The following is a 15,359-nucleotide window of genomic DNA, read 5'->3' as shown; positions in this document are numbered from 1 at the left end:
ATGATATTCATTATAAAATAAAATTTCAAATTAGACTAAATTTTACTGAAGTACATTAAAGTCATGTAAAACCCTATAAATAAGATAAAAACAATGCCAACGTTTGGGTGAACATCCTTCCTAATAGTTTTACATGTTCCTAATATTGGAGAAATATATATATGTCTTATTTCCTTGAGCTGTTATGCATATTTCTCTCTCAATATTTCTGAAATGAGGCTTACAGTGAGCATGTACGTTCAACGTGGAGTCCCTTTCCTATGCTCCAAAAGAAACTGCTATTATCATTTTAAAGTCTTAAAATAATTTCTGTCAAAGTACACTATTTAACATTTTATGTGAATTAGATTATATATGAGATTTCTTGGTGCTCTTGGGTGGCTCAGTTAGTTGTGCGTCTGCGACTCTTGATTTCAGCTTATGTCCTGATCTCAGGGTTTCATGAGTTTGAGCCCCACTTCAGGCTCATGCTGGCTGCACAGAACCTGCTTGGGATTCTCTCTCCCTCTCTGCCCCTCCCCCTATTGTGTTCTGTCTCTCACAAAATAATAAATAAACTTAAAAAAATATTATATAAGATTTCTTTGCTAAAATGAGGCATGGATATCTTTTAACAGCAGTGAACATAAATCTTCATTATAACTTTTTACCTCCATATGCTATGCCATTGTAATTCATTAAAAAAAAATTTTTTTTTTAATGTTTATTCATTTTTGAGAGAGAGTGCAAGCCGGGGAGAGGCAGAGAGAGAGAAGGAGACACAGATTCCGAAGCAGGCTCCAGGCTCTGAGCTCCCAGCACAGAACCCAACCTGAGCTGCCAGTGCAGAACCCAATGAGGGGCCTGAACCCACAAACTGTGAGATCATGACCTGAGCGAAGTTGGTCGCTCAACTGACTGAGCCACCCAACTTCCAGTATTATAAACAATGTTGCAACAAACGGCCTTATACAAGATGTATAAATCTGGGTACTTACTCTGTTTTTCTCCCCAGCATAAATTTCTAGAAGTAATCACGAAGTCAGAGGATATATACATTTAAAAATTCAACTGGTTTCCCAACTTGCTCTTTAGAAATTTGATATGAATTTACACTTCCACTAACAGAATGTGAGGGTATATCAGTATTTAAAAACAATTTTTTTAAATTTACATCCAAATTAGTTAGCATATAGTGCAACAATGATTTCAGGAGTAGATTCCTTAATGCCCCTTACCCATTTAGCCCATCCCCCCTTCTACAACCCCTCCAGTAACCTCTGTTTGTTCCTCTGTTTGTTCTCCATATTTAAGAGTCTCTTATGTTTTGTTCCCCTCCCTGTTTTTATATTATTTTTGCTTCCCTTCCCTTATGTTCATCCATTCTGTGTCTTAAAGTCCTCATATGAGCGAAGTCATATGATGTTTGTCTTTCCCTGACTTACTAATTTCGCTTAGCAGCATAATACCTTCTAGTTCCATCCACGTAGTTGCAAATGGCAAGATTTCATTCTTTTTGATTGCCGAGTAATACTCCATAGTATATATATACCACATCTTTATCCACTCATCCATCGATGGACATTTGGGCTCTTTCCATACTTTGGCTATTGTTGATAGTGCTGCTATAAACATTGGGGTGCATGTGTCTCTTTGAAACAGCAAGGGTATCAGTATTTTTTAATATTTGTTATTCTAGTAATTGAGACATTATGTTTGTTCTTTTTCTGGTAACTAATGAATTTAGTGTACTGACACGTTTATTGGCCATTTTTATATCTTCTGTGAATTGCATATTCTTTTTTTTTGCCATTTTTTCTCTGGTGGTCTTGTTCTTTATTCATTTGTATGAGCTCCTTATATATTAAGACACTGGCCCTATCATTTGGAAAATTGCTGTACAGTATTAATTATTAGTTGGTCATATATATCAGACCTTTAAAAATGAGCTCTGATTTTCAGGTTTGCTTAAAGAATCCCCCCACCAACTATAAGCACAAAGTTCAAAAGTATTTACCCATATTTTCTTCTCTCATTTTAAGTTCACCTGTTTTACATTTAATAAAATCCATCCAGAATTTATTTTCATGTAAGAAGTATTCTTGGCTTCTGCTTTCAACACAGATTTAAACCAGCAATAAAAAAATTTGCATTATGTTCTATATTACATGGGCTTTTATAACAGCCTTGCTGGTGATTTTCTAGAAAATCATTAAGCCCACTGATCTCTTTTCTGAGTTTTTCAGAAATTAGACGAAGAGGAAACACCTGTCATCCCATAGCAAGCATTTCCAGTTTCTCTGCAGTTATAAATTCAAGTGCAGTGGGAATTCTGTGTGTGTGTGTGTGTGTGTGTGTGTGTGTGTGTGTGTGTGTTTCATTAAGGATAAAATAAGCCAAAATTATTTATGTGAACAAGATAGAATTATTTGCCATTATGAAAATAAAACTTTGCCCTTCTGCAATATACTTGGCTTTCCTTACATCCCCTGCAGTGTTAAGGACTGGGCAGAAGTTTGTTCACAAAGAGAAGTCCATGTCAGAATATTTGGGGTGGTCTGTCTTGGTAAATCATAGAGCTCATGAGAGAGCAAATGGTGAGAGAAGAAGACTACCCTCTAAGTGCCTCTCACCACAGACCATGTCAGCGCTGCCTTGTTTCACGGTGGGAGAGCAAGGCCGCTTTTGCATGTTGCATTCATTGAGATTTTTGTACTTAACTTCCTGAGGACCCCATTTTTAGGAGAGGTGTGGTCAAGAATCATCAGTACCCTTGGAGCACCTGAGTGGCTCAGTTGGTTAAGCATCCAACTACGGCTCAGCTCATGATCTCACTGTTCCTGGGTTCAAGCCCTACATCAGGCTATGCACTGTTGGCACAGAGCCTGCTTGGGATTCTGTGTCTCCTTCTCTCTGCCCCTCCCACCGCTTGTGTGCACGTGTTCTCTTTCTCTCTCTCTCTCTCTTTCTCTCTCCCTCTCTCTCAAAATAAATAAACTTAAAATCATTAATCATCAGTACCCTTGAGGCAGGGGAAGTAAAGTGTTGACTACATCCTGTTAGGATCATGTTTTACATCAGCATGTGCAGACAAGCAGTTTTAACTCCTTGGCATACTGTGAGAGGTTACTTCTAAAAATAGAAGGAGGGGCACCTGGGTGGCTCAGTCGGTTAAGCGTCCGACTTCGGCTCAGGTGATGATCTCGCTGTTCGTGGGTTCGAGCCCCGCATTGGGCTCTGTGCTGACAGCTCAGAGCCTGGAGCCTGCGTCAGAATCTGTGTCTCCCTCTCACTCTGCCCCTCCCCTGCTCATGTTCTGTCTCTCTCTGTCTCTGAAAAATAAATAAATATTTTAAAAAGTTTTTTTTTTAAGTAGGAGAGTTTTATAAGGGTTTGACCAAGCAGGCTATTGAAAAATGTCATTTTTTGGTATGGCAAAATCCAGTGTCGGTGTACTGATTCACTAGCAGTGCCCAGATCTCTCTTCTACCCTTTTATGCTTCTCTTGCAGTGGATGACAGCACTGGAGTTATAAACTGCATCTGCTGGAAAAAGTCGAACAATACCGAGTCTTCCTCAGGTACTTTTATGTGACACACTGGTTTACTTTTCAGCTAACCAATGGTTTTTACTCAAGGTGGTTCATCACAACAGCTGTAGGGTTAAATTTTCACATTTATCCGCTGGTGAATTCTGTTGATCAGCTCGGAGCGCTGTGCCCGGAGCTCTGGCTACTGTGCAGACTAATATCCTAGAAGAGCTAGTTGTGTTTGTTTCTCCCTTCTCTTTAGTGCTCACTTCCTCCTGAGCCTGCAGGAGTGTGACGTGGCTGCTGGGAATTCCAGCGTTTCATTTTTACCGTGGCAGCTATTATGTGAGTCGAGATGTTTTAGCTTATTTGCCAGTCAGGTCAGAACCCCCTTGCTCCAGGCATATCCCTTAACCAAAGAAGGTTTTGAAGACTTTTCCTCGTACATGATTGCCACTAACTCTGTGCTGCCATGATCCAGATTTTCTGAAATCTCAAATATACCAGGAATTCTAACGTTGATGAGAAGGCAAGATAGAATTCCTTTGAAGTTAGCTCAATTATATAAACTGAAAAGAAACTTTAAAATCATATATTGAACACATTGACTGTAACTGAAATACCATTTGGAATTCCTTGAGTATATTTTAATAGTTCTTACTTGTTTTTTAAGTTAAGTTTATAATATCAAAAAATGGTAGGCAGAACTGATGATCATTTTTGGTTCTAGAGGAGCTACAGAAACTGGGACCTTGTTTTTCTGTTTTATAACATACACGGCATGGTGCCGTATACAGTGGGGTTATCACTAAATATTGCCTGCTATAACATCTAACTTCTGGCATCTGTCTCCTTCAGTGATGTGTGGTGCCTTTCCTCTTTGCCGTCACCTGTCCGAATCTCAGCTTCCTAGTTTGACTGTCCCAACCAGTGGAATGCTCCTTTGCTTAACTTTCTGACATATTTACGTTTGGAATATGGCCATCAGTTTCATATAACTTCAGTATTCCATTTCCTAATTTGGGAACATCTTAACCATTGGCACTAATTTGCTTAGGAAGCTTTGTAGATATGGGGCACCTGGGTGGCTCAGTTGGTTGAGTGTCCGGCTTTGGCTCAAGTCATGATCTCACGGTTTGTGGGTTCAAGCCCCACATCAGACTCCCTGCTGTCAATGCAGAGCCCACTTTGGATCCTCTGTCCACCCCCCTCTCTGCCCTTCCCCTGCTCGTGCTCTCTGTCTCTCAAAGATAAATAAAAACATTCCAAAAAAAAAAAAAAGAGGAAGCTTTGTAGATAAAAGTTAAAAGAGACAACAGGTTTTTATGCAGCTGCCTCACAGGCAAGAAGTAAACCTATAAGACAATCAGATATTTGAATTTGCATATATGTCTAGGGTATTAAAATCACTTGCGGATTTATGGTTTTTGTGTTGTCAGAATCTCGTTTCAGACTATGGAGCGGCAGACTTTTTCTGTACAGAGTCAGCTAGTAAATGTTTTCTGCTTTGTGGGCCATGTGCTTTGAACCTCAACTATTCAGTACTGCCATTGTAACTCAGAAGCAGCCATACACAGTACATAGGTGAATGGGCATGGTTGGGTTCCAATAAAAGTTTATTTACAGAAACAAGTTGTGGGTGGATTTTGCCCATGGCTTGTAGCTTGTAGACTCCTGTTTTGGACATTGTTTTAATTTTCAAAATCAACTCTTTTTTTAAAGAATGACACAGGAATATTATATAACTCCTATATAGTAATTTTTTAAGATAGAATGGCTACTGAGTGAGATTTTTAAAATATTTCTAAGTAGATGAATAGATGAACAGTCACAGCAGGTAGCCTTAATTGGAAATTTCTTTGAGGATAAAAACAAGAAGGTATGAGTACAAGGAAAAAAACCTGGAAATTATTCTCATCGCGTTATATATGAAGAGATATTTTTCAGTTGTTCTGGACTAGCCCCTTCTCTCCTTTTCATTTAATTACCCTCAGTTTAAAAGCTTTCCCCTGGAAAGTGGCCAATGAAGACTAATTTTTTTAAACAAAATTTAGCCTGCGTCAAAATCGTGTTTCAGCCTGTTAAGGTATATAAGAATATGATATTAACTCTTATGAATGTCCTGTTGAGTGCACCATTTGGACTTAACTTTGGAGATAAGTTAAGAAAGCTTGGCCTTGATACTAGAATTTTAGAGGGGGTTTATCTATCAGGATGGAATAGGCTTTTTAAAATGAAATTCTGTCAGGCTCCAGCCGTCTCATTACATTCACTAAATTACAGAGCGTGAGCCCTTTCAGAAATTCGGCTCACCATTGAAATGAACGCTGGGCCTCATTCTCAGACCAGCCGTTAGTCTGATTATTTCAGCAGTGCTGCATGAAGCATTTGTTATCAAGTGTTTTAAATTCAGTCGAAGTAGAAGAGGGCTTGAGAAATAGGAACACAGATGGAATAACCTTTTAAAAAGTAATACTTGGGGTATTTTCTGAAGAAACCCAGTAAGCTAAGTAACATTAATGCTGATTGCGTCTAGATTCCTAGGTATTGGTTACTGGATACACAAAGTGCTCTGTGCTCTAGAGGTTGCCGTTTCCCTTGGTAGAGTCGATGTGCTACAAGAAAAGTAATGCCTTTCCTCTTTACAAAGCCACAGTTCTCTAAGTTGTATTAGATTAAAAAGCAGAAAATGTGATCACCAGGCTAAAAGAGAGATTTGTTCACTCATTATAGGACCGCTAATATATGACAGAGCTAAAATAAGACAACAGCAGGAAAGACATCAGCATTTAGCAAATGTTATTGGTTCAGATAGAGGAAAGTATTTTCAAAAGAGGTAACTGCGACCCCTGTCTTTCAGCTTACATGGCATAAGGAGATGAAGTTATATATTTATTGCGTGAACATGGGGGTATATATGTTAAGCTCTCCTAAGTCCGTAGCTGTTAAAGCACCAAACACTATCATCAGTGACAATGGGATAAGCTAAAGATCTTTTCACACCTTTATGTAGGAAAATAAAGTCAAATAAGCATAGAAAAGCAGTGGAATGCGGAGGGGTGGATATAATCAGCACACTGATAAAGCTTCCCCCCCAGTTTTTCAGAAGTTAACATAAAGTATACAAAAGACATGAATAATATATTGAATGTATAAGATGATTTCTGTACATAAAGAAATACAGAGAGTAGATCATCTTATATATATACATATAGATATACATACATACATATACATATACATCTTATATATATACATATATATATAAATATATATATATAGTATATATATATAAAATAGCCTGTCTGGCAGTTTATTTTTATTTTTTATTTTTTAAATTTTATTTATTTATTTATTTATTTTTAAATATATGAAATTTATTGCCAAATTGGTTTCCATACAACACCCAGTGCTCATCCCAAAAAGTCTGGCAGTTTAAAAGCAAAATGAAATATCATGGAACCACGTATTTTTTTAAGGTACTAAACGTCCAAACAAGTGAAGCCAGAATAGGAGCTACAAATGTGCTTGCGTGCTGGTGACACCTTGTAAAAAGAGAATGGTTTGTTTTTTTCTGGCAAACATTCTGACCATATGTAATGAACTTAAACCTGTTTTTACTTTCCTATCCAGTAATTCCCAATAAGACGCCAAAGAAAACAATATAATTTTGTCTAGAGGGCTTAATTGTTCATTTTTACAAATAGTTGACATTTATAGAATATTTCCTGTGGATCTGAAATTGTGCTAAGCTCATGATGGAAGGGTTAACTTAGATCATATATAACAACTCTGTATATGAGGTGGACTCCATTGTTATCCCCATTTCATAGTTGAGGAAACTGAGGCACAGTGAGGTTAAGCAGCCTGCCCAAGGTCCCACAGCTAGTTAAGAAATGAACTGAGATTTCAGCCAGGTCTGTCTGACTCCATTACCCAAGTGTTGACCTCTAGGTCCCATCCAGTGCTAGCGATAAAAAAAAAACAAAATAAAAAATTATACAAGGGAAGGGAGAATGAAATATTTAATGAGACTAAACGAACTGTGGCATATTAACATGACAGAATGCTTGATTATAATTTAAAATGCTAGAGTTGTGTGGATTCTGTGGATATGTGTGAATTTAAACTTATGCCAGGCAGAAAATGAGAACACAGAATTGTTCACACACACTAGCCGTAACTGGGAAACGTGAGTATACTTAGGAGAAGGCAGCAGAGAATAAAGAATAGCAGGAAGGCACTAGAGTCAGAGACTCCTGGAGTTAAAACTCCAGCTTGGTTGCTAACTAGTTGTTTTACTTTGGGCAAGTTGCTTGACCTCTGTGGCTCTGTTTCCTCATCTATAAAATGGGGCTAATAATAAATAGGTATAGTTGTGAGGATTAGATGTGCTAATCCATTGTAAATTCCTTAGAATAGCACCTACAGTACCCAAATATTCATGGCTATGCTTATTATTTAACTCTTACAATTTGAAATTAAACTTAAGTGATAGAAAGTATTTAGAATTGAATGTGCATTGGGTTCTTTTCACCATGCAGTTGTATGAGAGAGAGAGAGAGAGAGAGAGAGAGAGAGAGAGAGAGATTACCCCAGTTACCCAACAAAGATGAGAGGTAAGAGTGAGAGATTGGGGTGTTGAGCACCTAGGTGGGAAATCAGCCTGAGGCACATTTGCCTTCCCCATAAACAGAACTGCAAATGAAGACTCATGGGCCCTATTCCTTCTATGCCAGACTTGTCTTCCTGCACGCACACTTTAAATTTTTTTTTGATGTTTATTTTTGAGGGGGGGGGAGGGGCAGAGAGAAGAAGGAGAGACAGAATCCAAAGAAGACTCCAAGCTCCAAACTGTCAGCACAGAGCCCGACACATGGCTCAAATTCACAAATGGCAAGATCATGACCTGAGCCGAAGTCAGATGCTTCAACTGAGGCACCCCGGCCTTAGAGCTGTTGCCACCAAGCCCGGCTGAACTCATACAGAATTCAGCTCAGGACCATGTAGAGCCCTTTGACTGCACTGGCGATGCAGGGGTAGGAGTGAGAATGGAGCCACGCCAGTACTCACTCACTTGGATTTATCAGGCCTTCTAGACTCCCTTCCTTCCACCCTACTTCTGAATAATTACAACTTATGCCTTCTATTCAGCAGAGGACTTCAGAAGGTTACATAGATTTTGTGCGGTAGAGCAACTAATCAGAAATAGAATGAATAGATATGTTGGTCTTTCCCCAAAACTACCTCACAAATGTGGTGGAGTGATTGTGTTATGCATTTGTCTCTTTTCTTCTAGCCCTATTAACGACAGGTGGTCCAACTATAGGGGAGCTGAACTTAACCTCACAGCTTAAGAAGCTGCAAGAGACCATTGAGCAGAGAACAAAGATAGAAATTGGGGACATTATCCAAATCAGAGGTTATATCCACACATACAGAGAAGAACGAGAAATTCGTGTCACTACTTATTGTAAGCTCAAGTAATTTCTGCCACATTGGTTGTTATTCTGGGTGTGTGTCCAGTAAACTGTGGGTTAGCTACTAAACTCTGGATTAGCTAAAAGTCAAACTCCTAAAAAGTTCAGATTAAAAAATGTAACTCTGGGAAATTATATTTCATAACATGCTTTCTTTACAAAAGCAGCATTTCTTTATTTTGAAGAGAGGTAACTACAAATTGGGGAAGAAAATAAATGATTTATTATATATGTCTGGAAAATTTATTTGGGTAACATAATAAAGTACTTTGAAGTTCTAAGTGTCAATCTATTTAGGGCAGAGTGTTCATATTCCTTAAAATGATGGAGATTTCTGAAACACCATTGAGTCCATTAACTTTGAAGGAAAACAGCTGATGAGAAATATGATCGTCCCACATCCTCTAAGTGATACCCTTTGCAGTGCTCTGGTTGATTTTGGTTTGGAAATCCCAAGGCTAGCCCCTGTTGTCTGCCATTGAAACAGATGAGTGAAAAAGCAAACATACTTTCCCTGGTTCTAGTCTGCTCCTGGCCAAGCCTGGGATGCTAAGTGCATTGCATGTCCTCTCAAAGGATAAGGAGGAATCGTTTAGTGCATCTAGAATGTATGCTCCCTGGGCACACATAGGGAGGGAGATCCCCTGGGCACCTAGCAACAATTTGGACATGGGAAAGACCTGATCTCATTATAATTTCTCTGGCATATTTTCCCCCATGGCTTGTTAGATAAAGTGGATGATCCAGTGTGCAACATACAAATTGCAAGGATGCTTGAGCTGCCCAGTATCTACAGGAAAGTTTATGACCAGCCTTTCCAGAGCCCAGCCCTAGAGCAAGAAAGGTAAGCTGTGGCCTTTCACTGCTAGAGATGTGACAATGGCAATAAGGCCAAGCAGTGGGATCCCAGATGCTGGGGTGGGTCTGGGTTCAAATCCTGAACCATCTGCTTACTCACTGAGGGTCTCTGGGCAAGTCTGCTTACTCGCTATATGCCTTAATTTTCGTATCTGCAAAGTGAAGATAATAATAGTACACATATTCTAAGGTGGTTGTGAGAAAATGTACGTGTAATCAGAGTCCCAGAAGGAGGACAGGGAGCAGAGAAAATGTATTTGAAGAAATAACTGATGAGGTTTTTCCAAGTATGCAGAAAACTGTAAAGCTCAATGAGCGCCAAGGTAGGAAACCTAAAGAGAGCTGCAATGAAACATCACAATCCGAACACTACACTGTGGGGGCGCCTGGGTGGCTCAGTCGGTTGAGTGTCCGACTTCAGCTCCGGTCATGATCTCACTGTTAGTGAGTTCAAGCCCCGTGTCAGGCTCTATGCTGACAGCTCAGAGCCTGGAGCATGCTTCAGATTCTCTGTCTCCCCCTCGCTCTGCCCCTCCCCCACTCACATTCTGTCTCTCTTTCTCTCAAAAATAAACATTAAAAAAAATTTTTTAAAAAGAATACTGTGGCACATTATAACAAAAAACTATAAAAAAATGAAACCCATCATTCCCAACCAGGGATGATTTTACTCTTTTGTGCAGGGGTGAAAAAGAGCCAGGAGGAGCAAGGATATATTCATACCCATTAGTGTGTGCATCCAAGAACCCTGAGGGGAGCCAGAAAACTAGGAACAGTGGCCGCCTAAGGGTGGGAACTGAAACAGGATAAAAAGGAGACTTTCACTGTGTACCTTTTAATTTTTTTCATGTGTATATATTACATTTAAAAAACCCTTACATAAAAAAAAAAAACAAAAAACTGGGCACCTTAGTGGCTCAGTTGGTTAAATGTCCGTCTGACTCTTGGTTTCAGCTCTGGTTGTGATCTAACGGTTCATGAATTCGAGTCTCGTGTCAGGCTCTGCATTGGCAGCATAGAGCCTGCTTGGGATTCTCTCTCTCTCTCTTTCTCTCTCTCTCCCCCTCTCTCTCCCCCTCACTCTCCCCCTCTCTCTCCCTCTCCCTCTCCCTCCCTCCCTCCCTCCCCCTCCCCCTTCCTCTCTCTTGCCCCACCCTCACTTGTGATCTCTCTCTCTCAAAATAAATAAATAAAACTTAAAAAAAAAAACAACCCAAACTGCAGACCCGTAAAAAGTGAAAGTTTCCTCATTTTCCTGTCTGCCGCAGTACCATCGTCCGGAGGTTACCGCTGTGCATAGGTTGATGTGTATCCTTTTAAACTTTCTTCTTATGTGCATATACAAGCATGAATATTCACTCATATATTTTATGGGTTCTCATTTGTTTTTTTATAAAAATGGGACTGTACCTATATTATATATGCTATTTGGCAGATTGACATTTTTTTTTCAAAATCTCATGAATATCATAGTTCCTGTAGTCCTGCCTGATCCTTTTATTTTTTTTTATTTATTTATTTAAAAAAAATTTTTTTTTCAACGTTTATTTATTTTTGGGACAGAGAGAGACAGAGCATGAACGGGGGAGGGGCAGAGAGAGAGGGAGACACAGAATCGGAAACAGGCTCCAGGCTCTGAGCCATCAGCCCAGAGCCTGACACGGGGCTCGAACTCACGGACCGCGAGATTGTGACCTGGCTGAAGTCAGACGCTTAACCGACTGCGCCACCCAGGCGCCCCTGCCTGATCCTTTTAAACAACCACACAGTGCTTACTGCATGAATTGCCCTTTATGTCAAAAACAAGCATTATTATTGAATAGACCAATTACCAGTAACAAATTTGAATCAGTAATCAAAAACTCCCAACAAACAGAAGTGTATGACCAGATGGATTCACAGGTGAATTCTACCAAACATTTAAGAAAGCGTTAATACCTGTTCTCCTCAAACTATGCCAGAGAACAGAAGAGGAAGGAAAGCTTCCAAATATATCCTATGAGGCCAGCATTACTCTGACACCAAAACCAGACACACTACAAAAAACTACTGGCCTATAGTTGTGATCAACATACATACAACAATCCTCAACAAAATATTAGCAAACTCGGGGCGCTTGAATGGTTCAGTCAATTAAGCAAGCATCCGATTCTTGATTTTGGCTCAGGTCATGATCTCATGGTTTATGAGTTCAAGCCCCACATTGGGCTCCACACTGACAGTGCAGAGCCTGCTTGAGATTCTCTCTCTCCCTCTCTCTCTGCCCCTTACCTGCTTGCTTGCTCTCTCTCTCAAAAATAAATAAATGAACTTAAAAAAAACTAACAAACTGCACTTAACAGTACATTAAAAGGATCATTCGACCATGATCATGTGGGATTTATTCTGGGAATGCAAGGATAGTTTAATATTCACAAGTCAATCAACATGGCACATCAACAAAGGACAAAAATCACATAATCATCTCAGTAGATGTAGAAAAAGCATTTGGCAAAATTCAACGTCCATTCATGATAAAAACTCTCAACAACACTTTGAGACGGAACATAGCATAGTAAAGGCCACACATGAAAAACCCACAGCTAACATCATGCTTATTGGTGGAAAATAGAGTTTCTCCTCTAACATCAGGAACAGGAACAAAGAAGTCCACTGTTGCCACATTTATTCAACATAGTATTAAAAGTTCTAGCCACAGCAGTCAAACAAGAAAAAAAAATAAAAGGCATCCAAATTGGTATGGTAAGGAAAAAGTTAAACTGTCACTATTTGCAGATGACATGATACTATACATAGAAAATTTTAAAGATTCCACCAAAACAAATTATTAGAACTGATAAATGAATTCAATAAAGTTGCAGTATGCACAGTTAATACACAGAAATTGGTTGTATTTTTATACACTAATAACAAAGTAGCAGAAAGAAAAATTAAGAAAACAATTCCATTTTCAATTGCACCAAAAAGAAGAAAATACCTAGGAATAAACTTAACCAAGGAGGTGAAAGACCTGTACTCTGGAAACTATAAAACTTTGATGAAAGACATTGAAGCTGAAACAAATGAAAAGATATTCCTTGCTCATGGATTGGAAGAATTAATATTGTTAATAATGTCTCTACTACCCAAAGCAATCTACAGATTCAACACATTCCCTATAAAAATGCTAACAGCATTTTTCAAAGAACACATAATCTTAGAATTTGTACTGAACCACAAAAGACCCCAAGTAGCCAAAGCAACATTGAGAAAAAAAGAGCAAAGCTTAAGGTTACACAATCCCAGATTCCAAGATACGCTACAAAGCTATAGTAATCAAAAGAGTATGATACTGACACAAAAATAGACACATAGATCAATGAAACAGAATAAAGAGCCCAGGAATAAATCCATGTTTCTATCCTCAATCTATAACAAAGGAGGCAAGAATATACAATGGGGAAGAGTTTAAAAATAAAAAAATTAAAAATAGACATACCATATGAGCCAGTAATTCCACTATTGGATATTTACCCAAAGAAAAGAAAAACACTAGTTAAAAAAGACATAAGCACTCCTATGTTTATGGCAGCATTATTTATAGTAGCCAAGATATGAAAGCAACCTAAGTGTCCTTCACAGGGGGGATGGACAAAATGGGTGAAGAAAAGTAGGAGATACAGGCTTTGGGTTATGGAAGAAGTCACGAGGATAAAAGATACAGCATAGGGAATATAGTCAGTGGTATTGTAATAGCATTATATGGGGACAGATGGTAGCCACACTTGTGAATGTAGCATAGTATAGACTTGGTCATTGCTATGTTGTACACCTTAAATTCATATAGCATCTTGGTCAGCTATACTTCAATCAACCACTGAAACAAACATCCGTATAACGTTGCATTTCCTCGCTGGGTTTCTATTTTATGCACACCAAAAAAGAAACAAAGGTGATAGTTCTCTGCAAGGCTTTTAAAAACTTTCCCCTAGCAGCAATCCAAGTGCCCTGGACCTTGCCAATCTCACATGTTTGCTGAGTGAAAAAGCCAAAGAATTCCTCGTGGAGAACAAAGTACAAACCTTTTACCGGCAGGAATTGGAAACTGTGGAATCTCTGCTGTCCCTGGCCAGTCAGCCTGTGACTCACAGCTCCTGCTCTGAGCAGGTAAGTGCAGCATGCCCATGTGAGAATTCAAGTCCCCTGTCCCATGTCTGCAGCTGAAGGGTGTGGGGGAACATGACTGCGACATTAAGACTCAGAGGGTAGGGGAGCACTTACCGTCGGGGTGGCTCATTCGGTTAAGCGTCCAACTCTTGATTTCAGGTCACGGCATGATCTCAAGGTTCATGGGTTTGAGCCCCAGGTTGGCTCTGCACTGACAACGTGGGGCCTGCTTGGGATTCTCTCTCCCACTCTCTCTCTGCCCCTCCCCTACTCACATGTGCACATGTGCTCTCTCTCTCTCTCTCTCTCTCTTTCTTGCTCTTTCTCTCTCAAAATAAATAGTTAAAAAAAAAAAAAGATTCACGGGGTAAATGCAGAGAACAGAGGTTATGGTTCTATTCAATGTTTTTTTTTTAATTTTTAAAAAATTTTTATTTATTTTTGAGAGAGACAGAGACAATTTGAGTGGGTTAGGGACAGAGAGAGAGGGAGACACAGAAACAGAAGCAGGTTCCAGGCTCTGAGCTGTCAGCACAGAGCCCGACGCGGGGCTTGAACTCATGAGCTGTGATAGCGTGACCTGAGCCGAAGTCAGACGCTCAACTGACTGACCCACCCAGGCGCCCCTATTCAGTGTTTCTGTTCTGGAACAGAACAGAACTTGAAATGAGAATATGCACCTGCCCTTTTACCCTCCTCACTTAATCTCACTTAAGTCAACTTAATCTTTAGGTAGGAAAAAACAAAAAGTCTAAGGTTCATAGTACTTAGATCTTTGTATTCACTGAGATGGATTTAATCTAAGCAGGAGCCAAATGAGGGGGAAATAAATGAGAAGAGGTAATTATCTTTCCAAGATTATTTATTGATCAGCAGGATGATTCTCGAACTGAACAAAGGTTTTTAATGACTTGTTCTCTCTTCATCAAAACAAGGTTAACCTGTCATGTTTTGAGAGTTTGAATAAAGACCCAAGTTGTATTCAGTCTAGTTTATAAGTAAAAATTTCTAGGAACACGCCAGAAATTTCCTACTCCTCCAGGAAAGAGCTGTCCCTTTTTTTCAGGTGAACTTAAGTTGTTTGGTGTTTACTTATTCACTTGGAATTGCTATTACTTGAAACTTTTGTTTTAGGCTCCCTTTCATTGCAATTCTTGGGTTTTTTATTGCTGTAACACAATTTATATTTACTTATCTTATTGATTCTACCAGGAAATGTCACCTTCTTGTCTTCCCTATTTGCTCTGATAGCCACCTACTTCCTTACTATGTTATCACCGTGTTTTCATATCTCAGGATCTCACTGGTATTTATTTGTGCACCTGCCTATTCCTCGGCCAGAATTTAAATTCTGTAAGTGTGGAGGT

The 15,359-nt window shown here is 39.2% G+C and overlaps 1 protein-coding gene across 10 annotated transcripts in view; it reads left to right on the top strand.

Moving 5' to 3' along the window:
• The window catches only part of STN1 (STN1 subunit of CST complex), a 46,156-nt gene that overhangs the window by 9,969 nt on the left and 20,828 nt on the right, over nt 1-15,359 (top strand). For 7 of the 10 annotated variants that reach the window (XM_047826027.1, XM_047826029.1, XM_047826028.1 and 4 more), the window contains exons 4-7: nt 3,491-3,559; nt 8,808-8,981; nt 9,718-9,832; nt 13,818-13,992. In XM_047826027.1, coding sequence (XP_047681983.1) covers nt 3,491-3,559; nt 8,808-8,981; nt 9,718-9,832; nt 13,818-13,992 — 533 coding nt within the window. The remainder of the gene's footprint in view (nt 1-3,490; nt 3,560-8,807; nt 8,982-9,717; nt 9,833-13,817; nt 13,993-15,359) is intronic. The other 3 variants (XM_047826030.1, XM_047826033.1, XM_047826032.1) reach the window with 3 other exon arrangements.

The sequence above is a fragment of the Prionailurus viverrinus genome, chromosome D2 (genome assembly GCF_022837055.1).
Source record: "Prionailurus viverrinus isolate Anna chromosome D2, UM_Priviv_1.0, whole genome shotgun sequence".
NCBI lineage: Eukaryota > Metazoa > Chordata > Mammalia > Carnivora > Felidae > Prionailurus > Prionailurus viverrinus.
The sequence above is the reverse complement of the archived record's forward strand: the minus strand, read 5'-3'. Positions and strand labels throughout refer to the sequence as shown.